General features: G+C 32.5%; 1 protein-coding gene across 1 annotated transcript in view; it reads left to right on the forward strand.

Moving 5' to 3' along the window:
• The window catches only part of LOC147079077 (fatty-acid amide hydrolase 2-like), a 65,606-nt gene extending 46,693 nt beyond the window's left edge, over nt 1–18,913 (forward strand). The window contains exons 4-7 of the mRNA XM_085948836.1: nt 1,837–2,106; nt 4,814–4,954; nt 15,438–15,707; nt 17,760–18,913. Coding sequence (XP_085804962.1) covers nt 1,837–2,106; nt 4,814–4,954; nt 15,438–15,707; nt 17,760–18,032 — 954 coding nt within the window. The 3' untranslated portion in view covers nt 18,033–18,913. The remainder of the gene's footprint in view (nt 1–1,836; nt 2,107–4,813; nt 4,955–15,437; nt 15,708–17,759) is intronic.
• The last annotated feature ends 305 nt before the right edge of the window (nt 18,914–19,218 follow it).

Genomic DNA, 19,218 nt, shown 5'->3' on the forward strand with positions numbered 1-19,218 from the left:
ATCTGTCCGGTGGTTGTTTGTCCGGTACAAATCTTTCAATCGATTTTTAACTAACTTACCGACTAGCTAGACATTTGAAACTTTTAGAATAAATCATAACACGATTCCAACGCATTATTTTAATACTTTTAGCCATCTTTAAGCAGAATTGAATTCATTTTCAGTTAATTCTGTTTTATATGGAAAGTTATTTCAGAAAAATCCGTAAAAAGTTAAAAACTATTATTGGTTACTAAGACAGTGGTTCTAGCAACTAAATTATTAATATATACCTGCGTTACTATGGAAATCAAAATGAAATGTCAAAATGATATTTCAGTATTCTATATTTGTTTGTGTGTTTGTTTTTATTTACTTCATATCAAGTACAAATTTGAGCATATTGAGCATCATACATCAACAGAAAATTTAAAAACATTGTAAATAAAAAGTAATTTTTATCTTGTAATTATTATTGTTAATTATTAATTATGTTAAATGTTCAATCTTGAAAATACATAAGTTTAATGGAGTAAATAATATTGTAATATAAATAATAATGTAAATTTAATATGAGATTGCTGTTTCTGATAGTAAAGACTTAATGAATGGGTTAGCGAGATTTAAAATAGTAAAGCAAATCGTGGTTTATGGCCTTTCCGCTTCATAAATCTAATTAGTCAGCCAAATATGAAACTGCCGTAAAACGTATGATATCATGGTGGAATTATTTTGTTAAAAGTGCGAAGCATTGTTTTTTCCAATCTTTCTCATTTTTAATAATTTATGTGAAAAAATAAAATGAATCGGCAACCTACACATGGGTATAAGTCAAACTTCATTCACACTCAGTTTATTTCTAATGTAGTTATTTTTTATTAAAAGTATTTTTTCTGTTATATTTTCGCTTTTATTTTATTTTCCATAAAAATTGATAAAAAAATCAATCCCGAAATCCCGGGATTATGTTTATCAATCCCGGGATTCATATGTATTGAGAATAGCTCGGGATCCCGGGATCCCGGGATTCGGGATCCCGGGATTGGAATCCCTACCTATGGGCAATCAGACAAAAATAGTTCACATTTTGTTATCGCTCATATTTATTTGTTTTCACTGAATTAAGAATAAAGATGGCATTGGTTAGTTTTTTTTTTAAATACATTAAGCCCTGCCTACACCAAATATAAATATTCCTCTATCCCTAAAATATCTAAAATTATGTATGATTTAATAGCATAATTTTATATTTTATAGATAAACGAATATTTTTTTAATATTATCTACTATTGCTTGGATTAGGCAGGGAATAATTTAATTTTAAAAACTAACAAACTCTATCTCTATATATTGCAGTCTTAGTTCAATGAAAACAAATGCGGTTGACTGACAAAGTTTAGTGTGCACTATTTCTGTCGGATCTTAACGGCCTACCTCCTCCCTTCATCACTGTAAGATAACGTATATTTATTTAAGTAGCTCAGTATACTTCCTTATACTTTTTATTATCGTGTATGTTTTGTATTATTTTTTTATATAATGTGTATTATACCTCATTTTGTATATTTTTCTTATCATTTTGTGAATGTGCTAATATTTAATTTGTAATGTTAACTTAATAAAACAAAATACATTTAATGTTTATGTTAAATTTTCTATAGTAATCAATTAAGCCACATTAAAAATGTATTAATATTACTATCAAGTGTTTTAATATACAAAATATTTATATACCACCGATTTCTTCTCTATTAGTCAAAGTCTGTTTGTGTTTATTTTTGTTTTTCCTGGTGGTTTGGTCAAATATTATACATTCTGAATGATGCCATTTTAATGAGTAATGATTGATGATTTTAGGCTGCACTTATATCATCAGGCGCGTCTGTAATTGGAGTTGGTTCAGACATTGCAGGATCTCTGCGGATTCCAGCGATGTGCTGTGGAGTATTCTCGCACAAGCCAACTCCACGTGTCGTATCCACGGCTGGACACGTGCCACAGTGTGACACTGCAGAATGGAAGACGTTCTTCACCTTTGGGCCCATGGTGAGGTACGCCGAGGATTTAACCCTAGTCACCAATGTCTTGAAGGATCCAAATGGGACGAAAATAGATCTCAACCGAGAGGTAAGATATTATTTTAGGTAAACAAGAAGTATTAAGTAATTGTGTAGTATAGCACTTAGTATTGATACTCTGGGGTATGTCACCCTTTGCGCACTGCTTGATTCGATCAATTATGTGATGATAATTTGTGGCAGGGATTGTTGGATCCGAATCATAAGAACAACAAGTGCTGTGTAGAAAACGGAAATATTTATTTTATGAATACGTCTGGTTTACCAGTATTAGGATTTATATTAGCAATGTCACCTTCGCGATAAGAATGAAAATGGCACGCAGGGATCTTCACAATTCCCCGTACCTTGCATCCTCTTCTTGGCGAGAGGGTGGAAGTAGGCTGCCAGCGCGCAATGCCGCTTAAGCTATAAGAAATTTGTAAGAGCTGGATGTACAAAATTCCGTACGGCCACAAAAAAAAAAATTTACTTAATCTAAATTACATTTATGACATGAATCTAGTAGTTGCTAAGTTAATAATCAATGAACGCTTTAAGCTGGATTTGCTTTCTTGTAATTATATAAAAATGGGATTTTAAATATAAAAGATTGATGCTGAAAACTGAATGATGCTAAGATTATTTAAAAAAAATTATGGTTCTATGTAATATTTGATGCTGTAAAAGGGTGATTATAAAAGTGCTCAGATGCTAAAATGGTCAACCTTGCTCATATTTTATATGAGTCAGATCGACAATGGTTACGGATTCTTTAAAATTCCCAAAGGGAATAAGTACACTTATAGATACTGGAACAGTTTCTTGAACGAAGTCGGATATTGATATTTTTTGTCATCACGAGAGGTTATTTCAAAAGAAATGGAATTTCCGTTTCAGATTCACAACTTTTTTATTAGTTTATTCTAAATAATAAACACGTCGTCTCAGTCTGATGACCTCCTTAGGCATTGACTAATATTTTTAAGTACGGATTTAATGTTGTGATAGTAGTTTAGACTTAAATGTATAAATCAGAAATTCTCGACTGATTTATGTCACGAGCAACTAAGAAAAGTCTTGCAGGATTTCGTTCCATTTCCTAAATGAATCATATAAATTCTGATAAAAAAATATTTCATACACTTTCCTCACGAATTTGTATTTATGTAAAGCAAATAAAATCACATGCAGTGAAATTTTCTTGAATTAAAAACATATATAGACATGATAGTATATATTTTTTTAATGTTTTACATTATTAGTAGATTGCCGGAGTATATGTGGGTATGTTATGGATTATTTTGATTCCTCAAAAAATCGCAGTAAACTGTATAATATCAGAACACCATAACTTCAAAATAACTCGCAAAAGATGTGAACCAGTGTACCAATATACAAAATAAAATATAATTTTATAGCTATCAACTCATTCATTTATTAACGAACTTATAGAATCTTTATAGTTCAAGCTGTTTGATCTAGTATTCTTTTCAAGTGAAATGAGCAAAATTTGACATATTATATTATGAGTCTGAAGGTATATATATATTCTTCGCAGTTTCCCCTTTAATAAAGTAAAGCTTAAAACGGTGTACGTTACCTTTATATGTTTAAAAAATAATCAATCAAACAAGAAAAATGGACGCCATATTGGTATTTCATGAGCTTCCGATTGAAAGTAATAAGTTTATCATCGAATTAATATTCAGCGCTTTAAAAAATATGTCTAAATTAAAAATTAATTCAATTAGAGGGTAATTATTGAATCTTGGTATTTTAAGGGCTTGTGTCAAGTTTAATTTCAAATTAGTATTTTGCACAGTGATTCTCAACCAGTGTGCCGCGAAGTTTTTTTTTTTTTTAAATTTTGACCTATTATAAAGTATGCTTTGATATTCATTCACGAACAAGAGTAAAAAGTATTTGGAAACCTTAAAGCACAATATATCCAACATTACTTAATTTATATACTCAACTACATAGAGATACGACTGAGTAAAGAACCCATTTATACCTGTTTTAGCTGACTTAGATTTTACAATATCCTAAGAAAAAAGTTAGCTTCTATTTCAACTAATTGCCGTCATAAAATCGAACACACCGAGTTATCTCTGGATATGTTCTGGATCTCTGTTAGAGAAGAATATATCAAATCGCAAAAAAAGCTTTGTTAGTTTTGCTAAAGTTTTGTACATCCTATTTTTTGTGAGTTGGGATTTTAAATGCTCGGAAAAGGCTCAACTGTGTTAAAGATGAATATAAGAGTCTGCTTATTACGTATACGTCCTAATATCAATGAAATCACCAAAGAACATTAAGCTCAAGTGTCAAATTAATATTACTATAAGCGTAAATAAAAATATGTATAGTTTTATTTTTATAGCTACATCCTTCCTGTGACGCAAAGCAAAAAATATTTTTCAAGTGTGCCGCGAGCACCAAAAGATTGAGAAACACTGAGTAAATTTTAACACTATAAAATTCATGTCAAACTTAAATATAATCAAATCAGACGGTAATTATATATATTTTTTATAAATATTTTTTTCTTCTCTATTTTGGAATTCAGAGGCTTCTTTGTAGAATTTGAAACGGATCAAGGCCATCTACAGAAGTGTACAGTTCGTTGGATTTTCCAAGCGATGCAGCTGGATTATTCGTAATATTCCATACTCCAGGCTCGAAGACAGTTTGATCATTATTTACTCACAGCAATCATGTATATATGAAAAAAAACAAACCATTTCAATATAAATAATTACTAATATTTGCAGGTTGCTATAAAAGAACTGAAATTTTACTATATGGACGGGGATAACTCTGGAGCCTCGGACAAAATCAATGGTGATATCAGAGAAGCATTTAAAAAAGTCATAAAATATTTTGATGATACATATCGCATAGAAGTAAAAAAGGTAAGGGATTTTTATATTATTACAAATTTTATTTTAAATTCATTTGGCTCTATAATATGGTTACATGTAAATTGTACGTAAAACATTTCACCGTAGCACAATTCGCCGTGAGCATTCTATCGGAAAGAGATGACCGTATACTATTCGGTCTCCAATTTTATTAGATTCAATATGAACATTAATTCAATTTTCATAGCCGATTTTGGTATAATTAATGAATTCAGCAATGAAAACCTAACCTAACCTAACAAATAATCCAGTTTATTGGCTATTTTCAAAATTTGTTTGCTGCCGGCTTCCTGTAAAGTGTAAACCGATAAGAACCGTGTTTTATTTAGACATACATTTTATGTCAGTACTATACGACTCAAAGAAGTTGAACGGTCTTTAGTATACGACCATATCGTCTCTGTTCTGGCAGAATACACTAACTGGAGAATACTAGTTTTGAGTAATTTGACTTTGAAGTTGTTAAAATGTTTGAAATGGTCTATCATGTGAGTTTATTAAGTAATAGTAAAAAGGATGACTTTAAAATAAAGACTGTTTATTTATTAAGAAGGTTTCCAGACGGTAAAGTTTGAAATAAGGAACATTTTGTGTATGACTAACTCAATGTGTCATTTTTTCGAATTAGTGTCTTCTGCCAGAACAATGACGATATACTTCCGATACAACATTTCATGGTGAAGCGTGATATGGTGAACTGCATACGTACAAATTTTCGGATACGCTATACGGCTATAATATGACCAGCTTATATAATATACTAGTGTTTTGTAAGCAGACCTCTAGGGGTACACGGTTATACTTTTTGTCGTAAAAATATTTCGCCTAATAGTGTGTTGTGGTGTAAAAATTATATCATTTTTTACTTCCCTAAAATATAATTAGTACAACACGAGCAGTAGGTATTGAAGTCTCTTTACAAAAAAAATATTATCTATGTTTTAAATTAGCGCAATAACAGTTAGCGACAGGTATTATCTAATATAATATTTTTTTAATGAAAATTATGTACCACGGTCACTATTAAACGGAGCATATAGGCCGTTCAAAATCCGTTCAAAATCCAGGACGAGAGCTTGTCTTAGATCTTCTTTGCAAAAAAATATTTATTCGACAAGATTTTCAAACCAAAAAAATTTACGGTTTTCATCTTAAAAATATAATTCCCCTTGTCGTTAGATTTACCTTTCTTCTCTCATTTTGCCAGGTGCCACGTTTTGTTCTAACTAACCTTTTTTGAAAGTTTCGCTGTGTGTACTTATGTACGCGCGTTAGAAGTTATACTTCTTTGGCGTAACAAAACAAAAACAAAACTTGTAATAAACTAGATTCTTTGACTAGCTCTTAACTATCTTGTTAAATTACACACTCAAGAAAAAGGACCGCTTATTGGAACGCCGTTGGTTTATTTCTATACACTTTAACCCATATTACTAAATTATATAATGGTTTCGCGTTGTTTTTATTTTTAAAGTACCAACTGTCACTATGACGTTTAATGGTTTGTTTACGTAAGAAATTGCAAATGGCCGAAAATAATAAATTCGCTGCCTAGGCAACGGAACAATTCTAAACTATAATATTATACTGTATAATCGTCACGATTGCAGTACCATACTGTGGCGTAAAGGTGTTGCGTTCGGCTGATAACCGAACAATCGGTGGTTCGAATCCAATCGAGTGCGTTTATTTTTGTGTGAAAAAATAAATTATGTGTTACATGTTACACGCCAAAAATACACTCTGATCTGATTTTCCAAACGCGCCTAAAGAAATATAGCTTAAAAAAAATCGGTTTGGTCGTATCTAAAATAAAATTGACGTCACGTGGGTTCCAGGGCACGGCCATATTTTCCAGGATGACCCTGTTCGTTCAAACCGGGACGAATTTAGAAACTCCTAGAGCCATATCGTCGGTGTTCTTTAAATTCAATGTTGGTGAATGAAACAGAATGTTAGTGAAAAAGAAATCGTCAGTGCTAATACGATTTGCGAATTGAAGTTTATATTGAACATACATATTATTTGTAAAACACTTAAAATATCTTTGAAAAAATATAACGCTAGACGGGACTTGAACCTGTATTCGCTCGATTCGCACCAATTATGCTACGGGCGTCCTATTAAATCACGACTAAATTAATCAGTACTAATATATATTGAAGTTCTCATCAAATTTCGTTCATTTTTATTTAGCTATCGGTTTCTGTGTTTTAGATCAAGGTATCAATTACCTTAATTACTAACCGAAGTCAGGATTACACCAAATTTTATTTATATTGGACGTGAACATTTTTTTATTCAATGAATAATTTACAAGATTTGAGAATGTAATATTCTTTATATTGAACATATATAGTTTGAAAACACCTCAGATATATACTTACTCTTAAAAAAATCTTTGAAATGGTAAACTACATTGGCGTAAATCCATTGGATGCGAGTTCACGTCCCGTCGGGCGTCGTATTTTTTTCAAAGATATTTTCTAATATTATAAAATATCTGAGGTATTTTCAAATTTTGCATGTAATACGGTTTTTTTTACTTCAGGGACATTATCTATTTTCGGTTCACTACACTACTTATATAAAATGGAAATACGGTATTTTTTCAAGTTCGTCAAGTTCAAGTTGGACAAGGGTCACGTGATCATTAGCACGTCTATTGATTTATTACGTGGAAAACAGTATCTTAAAAATAAAAACATGATCGTAAATGATCCGACTCTGTTTTGGCTTTAAATCATGCATATGAGTCTTCGCATGAGGAGGAATGGTTGTTAGCTATTCGCCTAACCTATCAGGTCCTTGCACTGGATTAGAGGTTGTGATATTTCTAGTTTTTTTTATTTCTCAAGATTTCAGAATACTCTAAATCAAGAATACTCGTTTACCAGAGAATTTGCGATTGCTTTTCTGATCTCTCGAAATTTTTGGGAAATCGACAATGTTATGAAATAATGATGTCTCTTTTTGACATTTTTTTCATTAATGTCGAGTGATGTTTTTGTTGCTTTTTTTACTAGTCAATGTTTTTTTAAATTCCTGTTGCGGTCAGCAGATAAGCTTAGCAACAATTTCTCGAGAATCTCATTGATAATTTCTTGAAAAATGATAATTTTAGAAATTCCGAAAAAGTATTTTCTCTAAACTGGATAAAACTCAAATTGAAAAACAAGACATTTATTTGCCTAGCCACAAGATCGAACCTGCAACCCACAACTTTAGCGACATTCTATAAAAATCACAAATCAATATGGTATAGTAAAGTGTTTTTGAAAAATTAATTCTACAGACATTCAAGAACGGTATATGAGTATTGCAAATTAACGTTCATGACATTGAACGATTTTGCTAATACACTAACATAATGAGATTATGTATATAACGCTGAGTCAATGGTTAACACTGAGAAAAATCTTTTACTAACTTTCATCTCTTTATATTCTCTGCCTCGTTACTGAGGATGGTGATCACTGAAATTGCAGTCTTTGCTAACAATCTCCTTCTATCTAAAGCAATCCTGCGCTGATTTTATTACTTCGGTTATCGTTGATTCAGTCGCTTTCTTCCCCCTCACAACCTCTTCCCTTTGACGCCACCAGAGATCACTGTTCTCTCCAGGCTACTCGGAGACGTTCTTTAAGAGACGTTATTTGATACTGGATACGGAGCATCCTCTGCCACATCTCGAATGCATCATTTTTATTTTAATCGGATTCTTTAAAATTCCAGGTTTCAACACTTATATAGTTTATAGGAATAAACCATTTCTTTTATTCAAAGAATAATTCACAAGATTTAAGAATGTAATATTCCATATTATATTGAACATACATAACTCGAAAATACTTTAGATATATACCAATTAGAAAAAATCACATTTGAAAAAAATAGCGAGAGCCGGACGTCGGTTGGTAATTAAGGTAATTAATATTCCTTGATTTAAAACACAAAAACCGATAGTCAATAATAACGCAATTTGACAAGCATTTCATGTAGGGTAGGACCTACTAGTTTAAATTATTGGAATTAGGTATGAGGCTCGTAGCTAATTGGTTAAATTATATTGGCGCGATACCAGTGGAAATACGAGTTCAAATCCCGTCGAGCAGCGTTTTTTTTTTAAATGTGATTTTTTCTAGTAGGTAGATATATATCTGAAGTATTTTCAAGTTATGTATGTTCACTATATAGGAATATTGAAAATATTAACATTTTAACAAACCCTTTTTAGTGGTTATTGTGATGTGAAATTTCACTATCTTGTTGAGACGCTAACTGCGTTCTTGAACATCGCAAGTCTTCGTCTAATTCTAATTTCATTGTCGAATCGAGGCATTGAGGATTTAGCCAGGGTATATTACATATATCACTCGTTTCAAATGGTTCAGTCTACCAATGAGGACAGGCTTATCAGTTCGATCGACAATAATGATTAATGAGCTTCGCCTTAGATTATTGTTAATGCTTAGGTAGAACTCAATATTTGCTTTTTCAATCCATTCAAGAAGATCGCACATATAACTTTCACTATAATATTTGACATAATTATATAATAGGGGAAACTCTAACAGATTACATAATATGCCGTAGAATAAAAAAGCCCGCAGAAAATGCTATTTCGTTCTATTTAATCGGATATGACATTAAGAACATTATCAGGTATTTAGGAAACAGTGTTAACATAATAATAATGACCCATAATTTAATCAGTTTCATCTTGAATTAGGAAATAATACGGAAAAAATTAAGACAAAAGTCGGTGTTGCCAATTTTTAATATATTCTTATAGTTTATAGTTGTTTTATTTAGAAATTTACCAAATGTTGAAATTAACGCGGTATATTTTATTCACATAACTAGATACATATTATTAATACTGAGTTTTATACGTGTCAACTATTTCGGGGAAATTTCGTGGCTGTAGGCAGTGATGTAATTAGCACTTTACGTGCCCTGTGCAAAGTTATAATATTATTGGGCCCTTAATTCTTTTTTGGAGAAATAACAATAACTTTATAAAAACGATTGATTCATAAATATTTTTTGTATGTACAAGATTATTCACATGTATTTATAAATGAAAATAATAATTTTAATTGCATTTTACTTTCATTTCAGCATATTCGATGATTATATCATCGTAATTAATATCTTTAATGTTATTTATTATATTCAATCAAAATTATGAAATGATTGGATAATCTTTTTTTGTCTAATTTTGATCTTAATTGATTCATAACTAGTTTTAACTTCAGAACAACCATGTTAAAGAGATACGAAGCTAATTTTCCGGTTTTTGTGCGAAATAATAATATTAAATTACTACATAATACTGATTTATTTAACCAGAGAGTAAATTAATTATTTTGTTAATTTACTTACTTGCGAATAAATTATTAACCATATACAGTAGTTTTTCAGTCAGAGATGAAATGATATATGTAAATTGTAGTCATAATATAATTATTAAAAAAAAACTTACTTAATAAATTAAAATAACAAGATATTCACAATATGTCACAAACAATGAAACAAACAAATAATTAATATTAAGAAAACAAATAAGTAGAAGCGTTATTATAAAAACTGTATAAAAAATAGTGTCAAGAGTAATTACAAAACTATAAAGTACATACAAGCTACGTATATCCTATTTTAAGAATTTAAAAAACAACGTCCACCAAAACTTATCCTCACATTGATGGAATATATCAACATTCGAAGTAATTTGGTTAAACAAAGTTATTTCCCGCCCAATTATTGGCATTACTAACTTCCGGTTAGTTCTGTACCTATGGGGTAGAAATAACTGATGTTCCCGATGTATAAGATATTTATCAGGGACACACAAGTCAATTACACCTTTATTTATACCGCTTATAGTAGTCGGAAAAGTACGTAGCCAAATATAGATCTCTTTAGACCACAGTATGTAATTATATCTAAGAGAAAGTCAGGCAGATTAATCCACGGATAGTAGGTATCCATATAGTTAAAAAATAATCATAATAATATGAACTTATATGGTATGGAATGAATTTCAGGGACCCCTTTGTCCTGGTGCCTTATTACGGTGCTGGCTGTGGGTGTTACAATGGTTTTGTGGCGGCCATTAGATGCCAACAATGTGGAAACTTGATGTTTATCGTTAAATTTTATAATATTATACGAAAATAATTGTATTTTTTTTACCGTGTCTATGATAAAAAAATATATATCAAGACTTCCTAGTTACTGGGTTTATTAACATAAATTATATCCGTATACGGTAGAGATATGCAGATGACTCGTTATATTTAATGCATGCTCCGTGAATTCTCTGATTTCCTTCATAAAATTTTAATGTTATGGTTTCAATCAATGTGCATAAAGGAATGATGAATTAAATATTTCATTATAGGTCTAATGATATAGAGGCCCGATGCATTGACTGATTTTGAGGTGCCCACGATAAAAAATACAATTTCACGTCCCTGAAATCTATTATAAAAGATATAGATAGGTATATATAGGGATTGTAATACCGGTGTTTCAAAACTGGTAACCTAGTACTTTTCGATACCCAAATACTGGTTTTAAAAATTGGGCACTATCGATATATTCGATATTAATATTTTTATCGGTTTACGCGATGTCTGGCTTACTTCCGTGGCCTTTCATCGTCCTTGGTGAACCACCAATGGCACATGCTATAAAAGATTAATATTTTAAAAAGTTTATTACATGTATCATTATATTTATTGATAGATACTTTCATTTTTTTTTCCAAATATTTTACCAATATCGGTATTCAATAGGAAATACCAAAATACCGGTGTTGGTATTTTCATTCGATATTGCAATCCCTAGGTAGGTATATAATATTGACAATTTCTGCATTCAATACACTATATTTTACTCAATATCTTTTTTAACACTAAAATAGGCCTTGTGACCCAATAACAGTAGTGTAGTGTAGAGAAATAGAGTAATACAGTAATAGAAGTGAAACAATTACGTAAATACCCAAAAATCACATAATGTATTGTGATGTCACCGGGAATCAAGCCCAGACCCCCTGTATGAGAACCCAGTGCCTTACGCATGTACCGTTACGGATTTGTTTACGGTCGGCACATTCTAAGGGATTTATACGACTATTTAGAGTAAAATCCGTGAAGTTAACAAAGATTTCGCCTGCAGTACTAGCGATAGTTTTAAGTGCGTGGAAACCCACAAAACTGACAAATCTGGAGTACCTTTTATAACATTTTAGATTGTGTGATGTCATTGGATATTAAAAATAGAGCAATTTTCATTACATCGCACAGAATGTAAAAATTTAGATTATGGTACCTACATTCTGATTTGCATTGTCATCTGCATCATAGAAAATTACCACTGATTATAAAATACATGGAATTGTTTTTATCTCATTTCCACATGCGAGTTCTTCGTATTTTAGATGTTGCAAATCAACATGCGATTTCTTCAGGATCTCAGTATGTAGGTCCGTTTCCCAATGAATACGTATTAAGCCACATACCAAGAGTCTTTCCACACTTATGTGATTTAATGCGGAAAAGTGTTATCTGCGGAAACAACACAAAAACGTAAACTTAATAATAATAATCCTAGTCAATGGTGAAATATCAATGAATTTATACAGTGGTGAGATTTGGCCAGTTCTCACCAGTTCATATAATTCGCTGGCTAACATTTCGTGGTTTTATCAAAGCTGTACTTAATCCTTTGAGACCATGTATGATTATTTATTTATTATTTACAAATGGAATATTTTTCTGGAAAGTGTTTACACAAAATTGACAAACACAGACCCCTCCAAACCAACCCGCCTCGCACTACACTTGGTCTCAATCGAGCGTATCACGAGGCCCTACGTTTGGATGTGAACCATCAGCAGTTTTCCGCACTGGTAATGTCTCAGGATCAGATACCCAAGTCTCGCCACGCTCTCAAGTGAGAATGATTTTAATGATTTTACTCTAATACAAAGTGCCGTGGTAGAGAAAGGCACGGAGAATTAACAAAAATAAAAGGAAAAAGGAAGCTAATCAATACGGAAAGCAAAATTTATGTGGAGAGATCTTCACGCCCGCAGTACGACGCCGCATTTTTTTTAAAAGCAATGAAATTGGGACTTGGGCATCTCTCCCATTTCGGAGCACATTCTCTGACATTCTCATAGGATGTGCTTTGCATCCTGTTTTTCTCCGCCGCATGGATATGTTGGTCGGGTAACAAGTCCAAGGTCAAAGAGCTTGCCAGCGGACCCATCCTGACCTGTCAAAAATTGACTGGTGTAGTAGTCAGAAGTCAGCTTGGTTATCTTCAATCGCCATTGTACGTTAGGATTGTTAGGAAAGAACAAATATGTGCGCCCACCCTAGGTCTTTTCATCACAGTTTCGTTGCCAGGTCTTCGATGCCACATCCAGCTCATAAAACGACTAGTCCGCTTCCTCGAGTATAGCTTTTCAGCATCAAAGCGAGGAGGCGGGGCAGGGTGAAAGTCACCAACAACGGCCTTGGCAATTGATTTTTTTTTATGGTTGTATAGTTTTGCAAGTAACTATTTTCGAAGTAAAATAGTCAGTTTAATATGACACATACTAAACCCGCTGCTTCACGCAAAACAAATTCAAAATGTAGAGCTAACTTTAAATTATATTCCTCAGTTTGAGCTGAAATGTTCAGAAGGATTTTCCTTAAACACTAAAGTCCTTCAAAGAAAATGTATACTTACGCACAGCTGATGACACGAGGATTAAAAACGGATAATCGAAATGCATTTAATATGATAACTCAAAGGCAATTTGCGATTATATTTTTATAAAACTGAACAAAATATTTTTTGTTGAGAGTAAAGAGTGGCTAACCGGTAACGTAATTAATTTATTCCTACCGCTGTGTATGTATAATAATATATTGGGAGTGTCAGTTTAATGTATGTGGATACTTAAGGAACTGACTTATACAATAATTGGATTAAACCAATTAACGTTTTAAAACAAAATATGTTTTTTTTTTTAATTTTGAATAAAATTAACTAATCACATTTAATTAAGTTACGTATACAGTTGTTTTTCGTAGGTACTCTGCAGTATTTTTTTACAACACAGTCTGTTTAAGATTTTTCAAGGAAAGCCATCGCTGTATTTGAAATGATTTTTTTTCCAACGGGGGGAGGGCATAGATGTGTCGATTTTAATATCATATATATTGGGTAGGTAGTATAATAATAGTAAATACTACCTATCATGGCCCCCACATCCTGAACAGGGCCCCCGTACCTATCTCTAAGGATAAAGGCAGTGAGATGCTCTACAGTAGCGTTTTCCAAATGGTGGACGCGTAAAATTAATGTGTATATTTAGTGTTTTTTGTTGTATATTTTAATATATCCATTTGAATTAAGGAGTTGTCGAGTGTCGATACACAATTAAATATTTTATCGTACAACCATATAATTTTAAGTAATAACATTATTGAAGGAAAATAGCCCCGCAGGCGACTTTTTTTTACTATTAAAGCAAATTTGTGCTGTGTTTATCTCACTTATCTGGTCAACTGGCCTCGCCGGGCCCCCAGGCTAGAGTCCTGTCAGCCCCCACCTTGTGGGGGCCATGCTACCTATTATACCATTGATTGGTGTCTGTTAAATTTATAAAAACCTACACATACATAATATACTGGTCGATATTCCGTAAGTGTATCCAATGCGTACCTAGCCTGTGGGTCACAGGTTCGTTCCCGCGGTTGCATCAAATTGACATAATATTTTATTAAATATATATACTATATAGACTAGGGATTACAATACCGAATGAAAATGTCAATACCGGTCTTTCAGTATTTTCTATTGAATTCCGGTATTCGTAAAATAATTGGAAAATAGAAGTATCTACCAACAAGTATAATATAAGTATGTAAAAATCTCTTTAAAATATTAATATTGAATAGTATGTGTCACTGCTGGTCACCAAGGACCATGAAGGCCCACAAAAGTAAACCAGACATCGCGTAATCTGACAAAAATACAGTCCTGTGAAGACTTTTATGTTAATTAATACATTTTGTTTTCACTGTCAATACCGAATATATCGATATTGTCTGATTATTAAAACCGGTATTTCGGCATCGAAAAATTCTGACACACCGTTTTTAAAATACCTACCGGTATTGTTATCTCTAATGTAGACGGTTTCAAAGTATAGAGTCAATATTAAACAATATTTATACTTCTAACAAGCATTTCTACTAAACTTTTCCCCAAAAATTGTATTATGTTCATTCTTTTCTTTGTTCCACCCCTAACAAGGATCTACTTTATTCATTTCCCTCCATGATATGTTACTGAATGTACCTAAAATCCTAGATTCCAATGACAAATTAAGTCCTGTTTGAAATTCTGTTTACTCTATATTGTGGATATCAATTTTTAATACAATTTTCATATTTAATTGTAGGTTAAACTCGACCACATGGAATATGGATTTGAAACAGCCAGCCTCTCGCTACTGAAGATTGATGGACTCATCACGATATTTTCGAAGAACGAGGATTTCACAGAGTGGAGATCAGTGTGGCCAGAAGTCCTGAAGAAGATATTCGGATGCTCAAAGTCACTCCTCTCTTGCGTTGGGTATGGCGTCCTCAAGAAAATCGCACAAAGTATTCCCGAGAGCTACTACACAAAGGTTGCTGAAATGAATCTGAAAATTCGAAAGGAGTTTATGGTAAATAAAAATTGTTATTCTTCTGGTACATCTCTTTTGCGAAGTTGGCATTTTAACACCGATTTGGTTGTTGTTTTTCCTTTAACCATTTCCGACCCTAAGAAAATGTGTAGGTTTCATTAACAGATTTTTGTTTTTACGAGAAAAGTTATTATGTTCAACACATTGAAAAATGACATAAGAATTTTCCAGACCCAGAATCTACGCCATTATAAGCCGATACGGTAATCGCTCGACCATCGTAGGTGTATACGGATTAATAGGGGAGCTTATAAATCCTGCCCGATTGGTGGGTATAATTAAATTGAGAAATCAGTTTCACAGTATACCAACTTACTTTGCAGTGACCAAAGAGTAATATTATAAAGAGAGTGGGTATTGTTCGGCAAAATGAAGCCGTGTTTCTTGCGTATAACGTACAATAAAAACTCATTTTTATTATTATTAACTTAACTAGGAAACGTTATAGGTACCATCATGTTGCTTCTCAGTACGGCTACCAAATTTAAATACAACATAATTAACCATATTTCATAATAAATTAACTAAAAATAATTACCACTAACATTGTATCTAATACTATTAAATGACTGTAGTCATCCAAATCAATATTTACCAGCGACGTGTACAAAAATATTTAAGGCTATACTTCAGCTGAGGCACGGTCTAAAACGATCGTGACTACGAAACGCACAGATTTTGCAAACGACGCGTGACGAACAAAACATAATTTGTCATAAAAATTCAACATGCGTCCATTTATTGTTATGGTTATTGTTATTTAAGTAATAATAATAATATATTCATTGACATGTTTTGTTTTTCGAGTAAATACGTAATATTTTTTAGCCATCTTTTAAATTTCATGTCATCATTTAATTAATTCCTCCGTCGCCATCACAAAACAAATTGACGTGCGAACAGGTCGACTATCGCTTTCTGACTGGAAACGCATGCAAAATTACATCCCACCTATTGCTGAAAATTATTTGCCGTTTCACTGAAGTATGCTCTTAAGTAATTCAGCCGTCGAAATTTACTCCAACGCATATTGCGGAGATAGAAGCGTGCCGAATGCTTTCTCACTCGTAATTATGGTTTTTCTTCAGGCCTTGAATAATTCCTATTTTTTTGCGCACGACACAATAATTATTGACAGTTGGTTTGAAGATTACTGTGCGTTTCACGCTCGGGGCGGATGGTCGGCGTTAGAGTCCGCCAGTGTAATTTTAGCTTAACACATTCTATATCAGGGGTAGTCAACCTTTTTATACCTACCACCCACTTTTGTACCTCTGTTAACTAGTTTTATAGTTTAACTAGTTAGTTTCACAATAATGGTGATTTATAAAGTAGGGAAGTAACTTTACTTTATAAAATATACAGCAAGTTAAAGCATATAATAATAACTAATTACTGTAGTTAAATCTATATTTTTATGTATACTTTGCATAGATAGAAGCATGAAGTCTGATAAAATCGCATTTAATTAATTAAATTATTAATGAGATCCCTGAGGCTGATGCTGTGAAAACTAAATACTGGATATCTGGCTCAATTTTTGTGAGGAACAAAATTAACGAAGGTCTCCTCTTTCGAAAATATTTAAGCGGTTTCTTTCTTTGGTCATAATATGATTAACAGCACTAACCCTGATTCCACAAGATATGAGGAAGGGAAAGGTAATAAACTGAATATCGGCAGACAGGCATTTCTTTATTTTGCCATAGGTTTTCATATCCACCACTATCGTATGTTTTTAAAACCCCTACCGGCCACCATGAAAGCTGGAACGCCCACTAGTGGGCGGTAGGGACCAGGTTGACTACCCATGTAGATAGCATATTAAACTACATTTTAATAATAAAATACGCATAAAATGATATGGAATAATAAAACTTTACAGAATCGAGATGCTATTTCGTTATACGATATGTATTTATTTTAGACCTAAATGACTTTGGTTATAAATAAATAATAATTATAGCCTATTAGTTTTTCTGCTTTTTTATTTAACATTGCAAATTATTCATAACAGGTTCTTTTTTGCAGGACTTGCTGCAACTGGACGGCGTATTCTTGTATCCAACCCTGCCATACACCGCCAACTTTCACGGGGACTATGTCCGCAGACTTTTGAACATTCCATACACGATGCTCTTCAACAGCCTCGGCTTTCCAGCCACACATTGTCCACTGGGATTGACGTCGCGCGGTATGCCGGTGGGAATCCAAGTCATCGCAGGACCTGGCCAAGATCACTTGACGATCGCCGTCTGCAAAGAGCTGGAAAGAGCTTTTGGAGGATGGGTTCCTCCAACGTAGCAATAAAAAAAAATTAGTATAATTTCTGTATCAGTTTTTAACTTTCGTTACCTGGAAAAGTGACATTATTATAAATATTTTGTTGAATGACGAAGAAAATTATTAAACGGATGTGATAGTAGATACAGTCACGGTTATAAATCGGTGCTTATAAAGTTGTAATTATATTGAGATACACGTCGCGTACTGTCACGCTCTCACGGCGACAAATTTAGTCTACAGTTTCGTCATTTTACAGAATATTTTGAACGATCACCATCCCTCTAAATTCTGTGATGGAGAGTGCCAACTCTAATGTATTTGTATTTTGAATTATTATTCATGCTAATTTCAATTAATTTTAACAGTTTCTACGTGTGCGTATGTTAAAATTACTTGCGATATTATATCCATAAATAATATGTTGAACATAACGTAACCTATAGACCATAGATAATAGAATACATTCTTATTTAATATACATAGTGCTAACCGCTAAAAACACGCGATTTTGACATGAGTCGAAAATGTGTAGGCATGTAGAAAATGATAAACACGTTCATTGAGTCATGCAGGTGTCAATGCAGTGCGATACAACTTGAGGTGACCTCATTGTTGTTCTGGTGATTTCGACAGATTTTTCTATCTGACAATGTTCGTTTAAAGGTTCATAATGTACTACGGGATGGAAGCATTAGTTTGATAACATTTTAAATACCAAGAAAAATGACATTACAGCGGCAGCTTACTGTGACGTCACGTTATAGTACGCGACGTGCAGCATAATTATTAATATAATCACAACTTAAGCCACCCAATATAATGATTTAATTTTTTTAATGTGGACTGCAGTTAGATACTACCAATAATGATTTTTTTAATAGGCAATCTAGCAGTATGAATTATTGTATCTACTTATAAATAGAACTTGTGATTTCTCCACAACTTTATTTTCTAGAATCGAGAATTAAGAAATATTTTTGATTCTTGAGAGTTCAAGATTGGTTTCCGAGAATTCCGGAGATGTGTTTTAATGTAAGGAAAGAGAAACGCAAGGGAAAATTTTAACGTTCAGAATAACTAATAGTCGAGACTATTGCATTGATAAGTATTTTTTTGATTTTTAGATTTATATTTTATAGATATCATGGATTATACTATATTCAATGTACATTATAATATTAAGTGAATTTTTTTCGAAATGTTG

The sequence above is a fragment of the Rhyacophila brunnea genome, unplaced genomic scaffold, assembly GCF_057557595.1.
Source record: "Rhyacophila brunnea isolate RB1 unplaced genomic scaffold, BYU_Rbru_1.0 scaffold_10, whole genome shotgun sequence".
NCBI classification, from domain to species: Eukaryota; Metazoa; Arthropoda; class Insecta; order Trichoptera; family Rhyacophilidae; genus Rhyacophila; species Rhyacophila brunnea.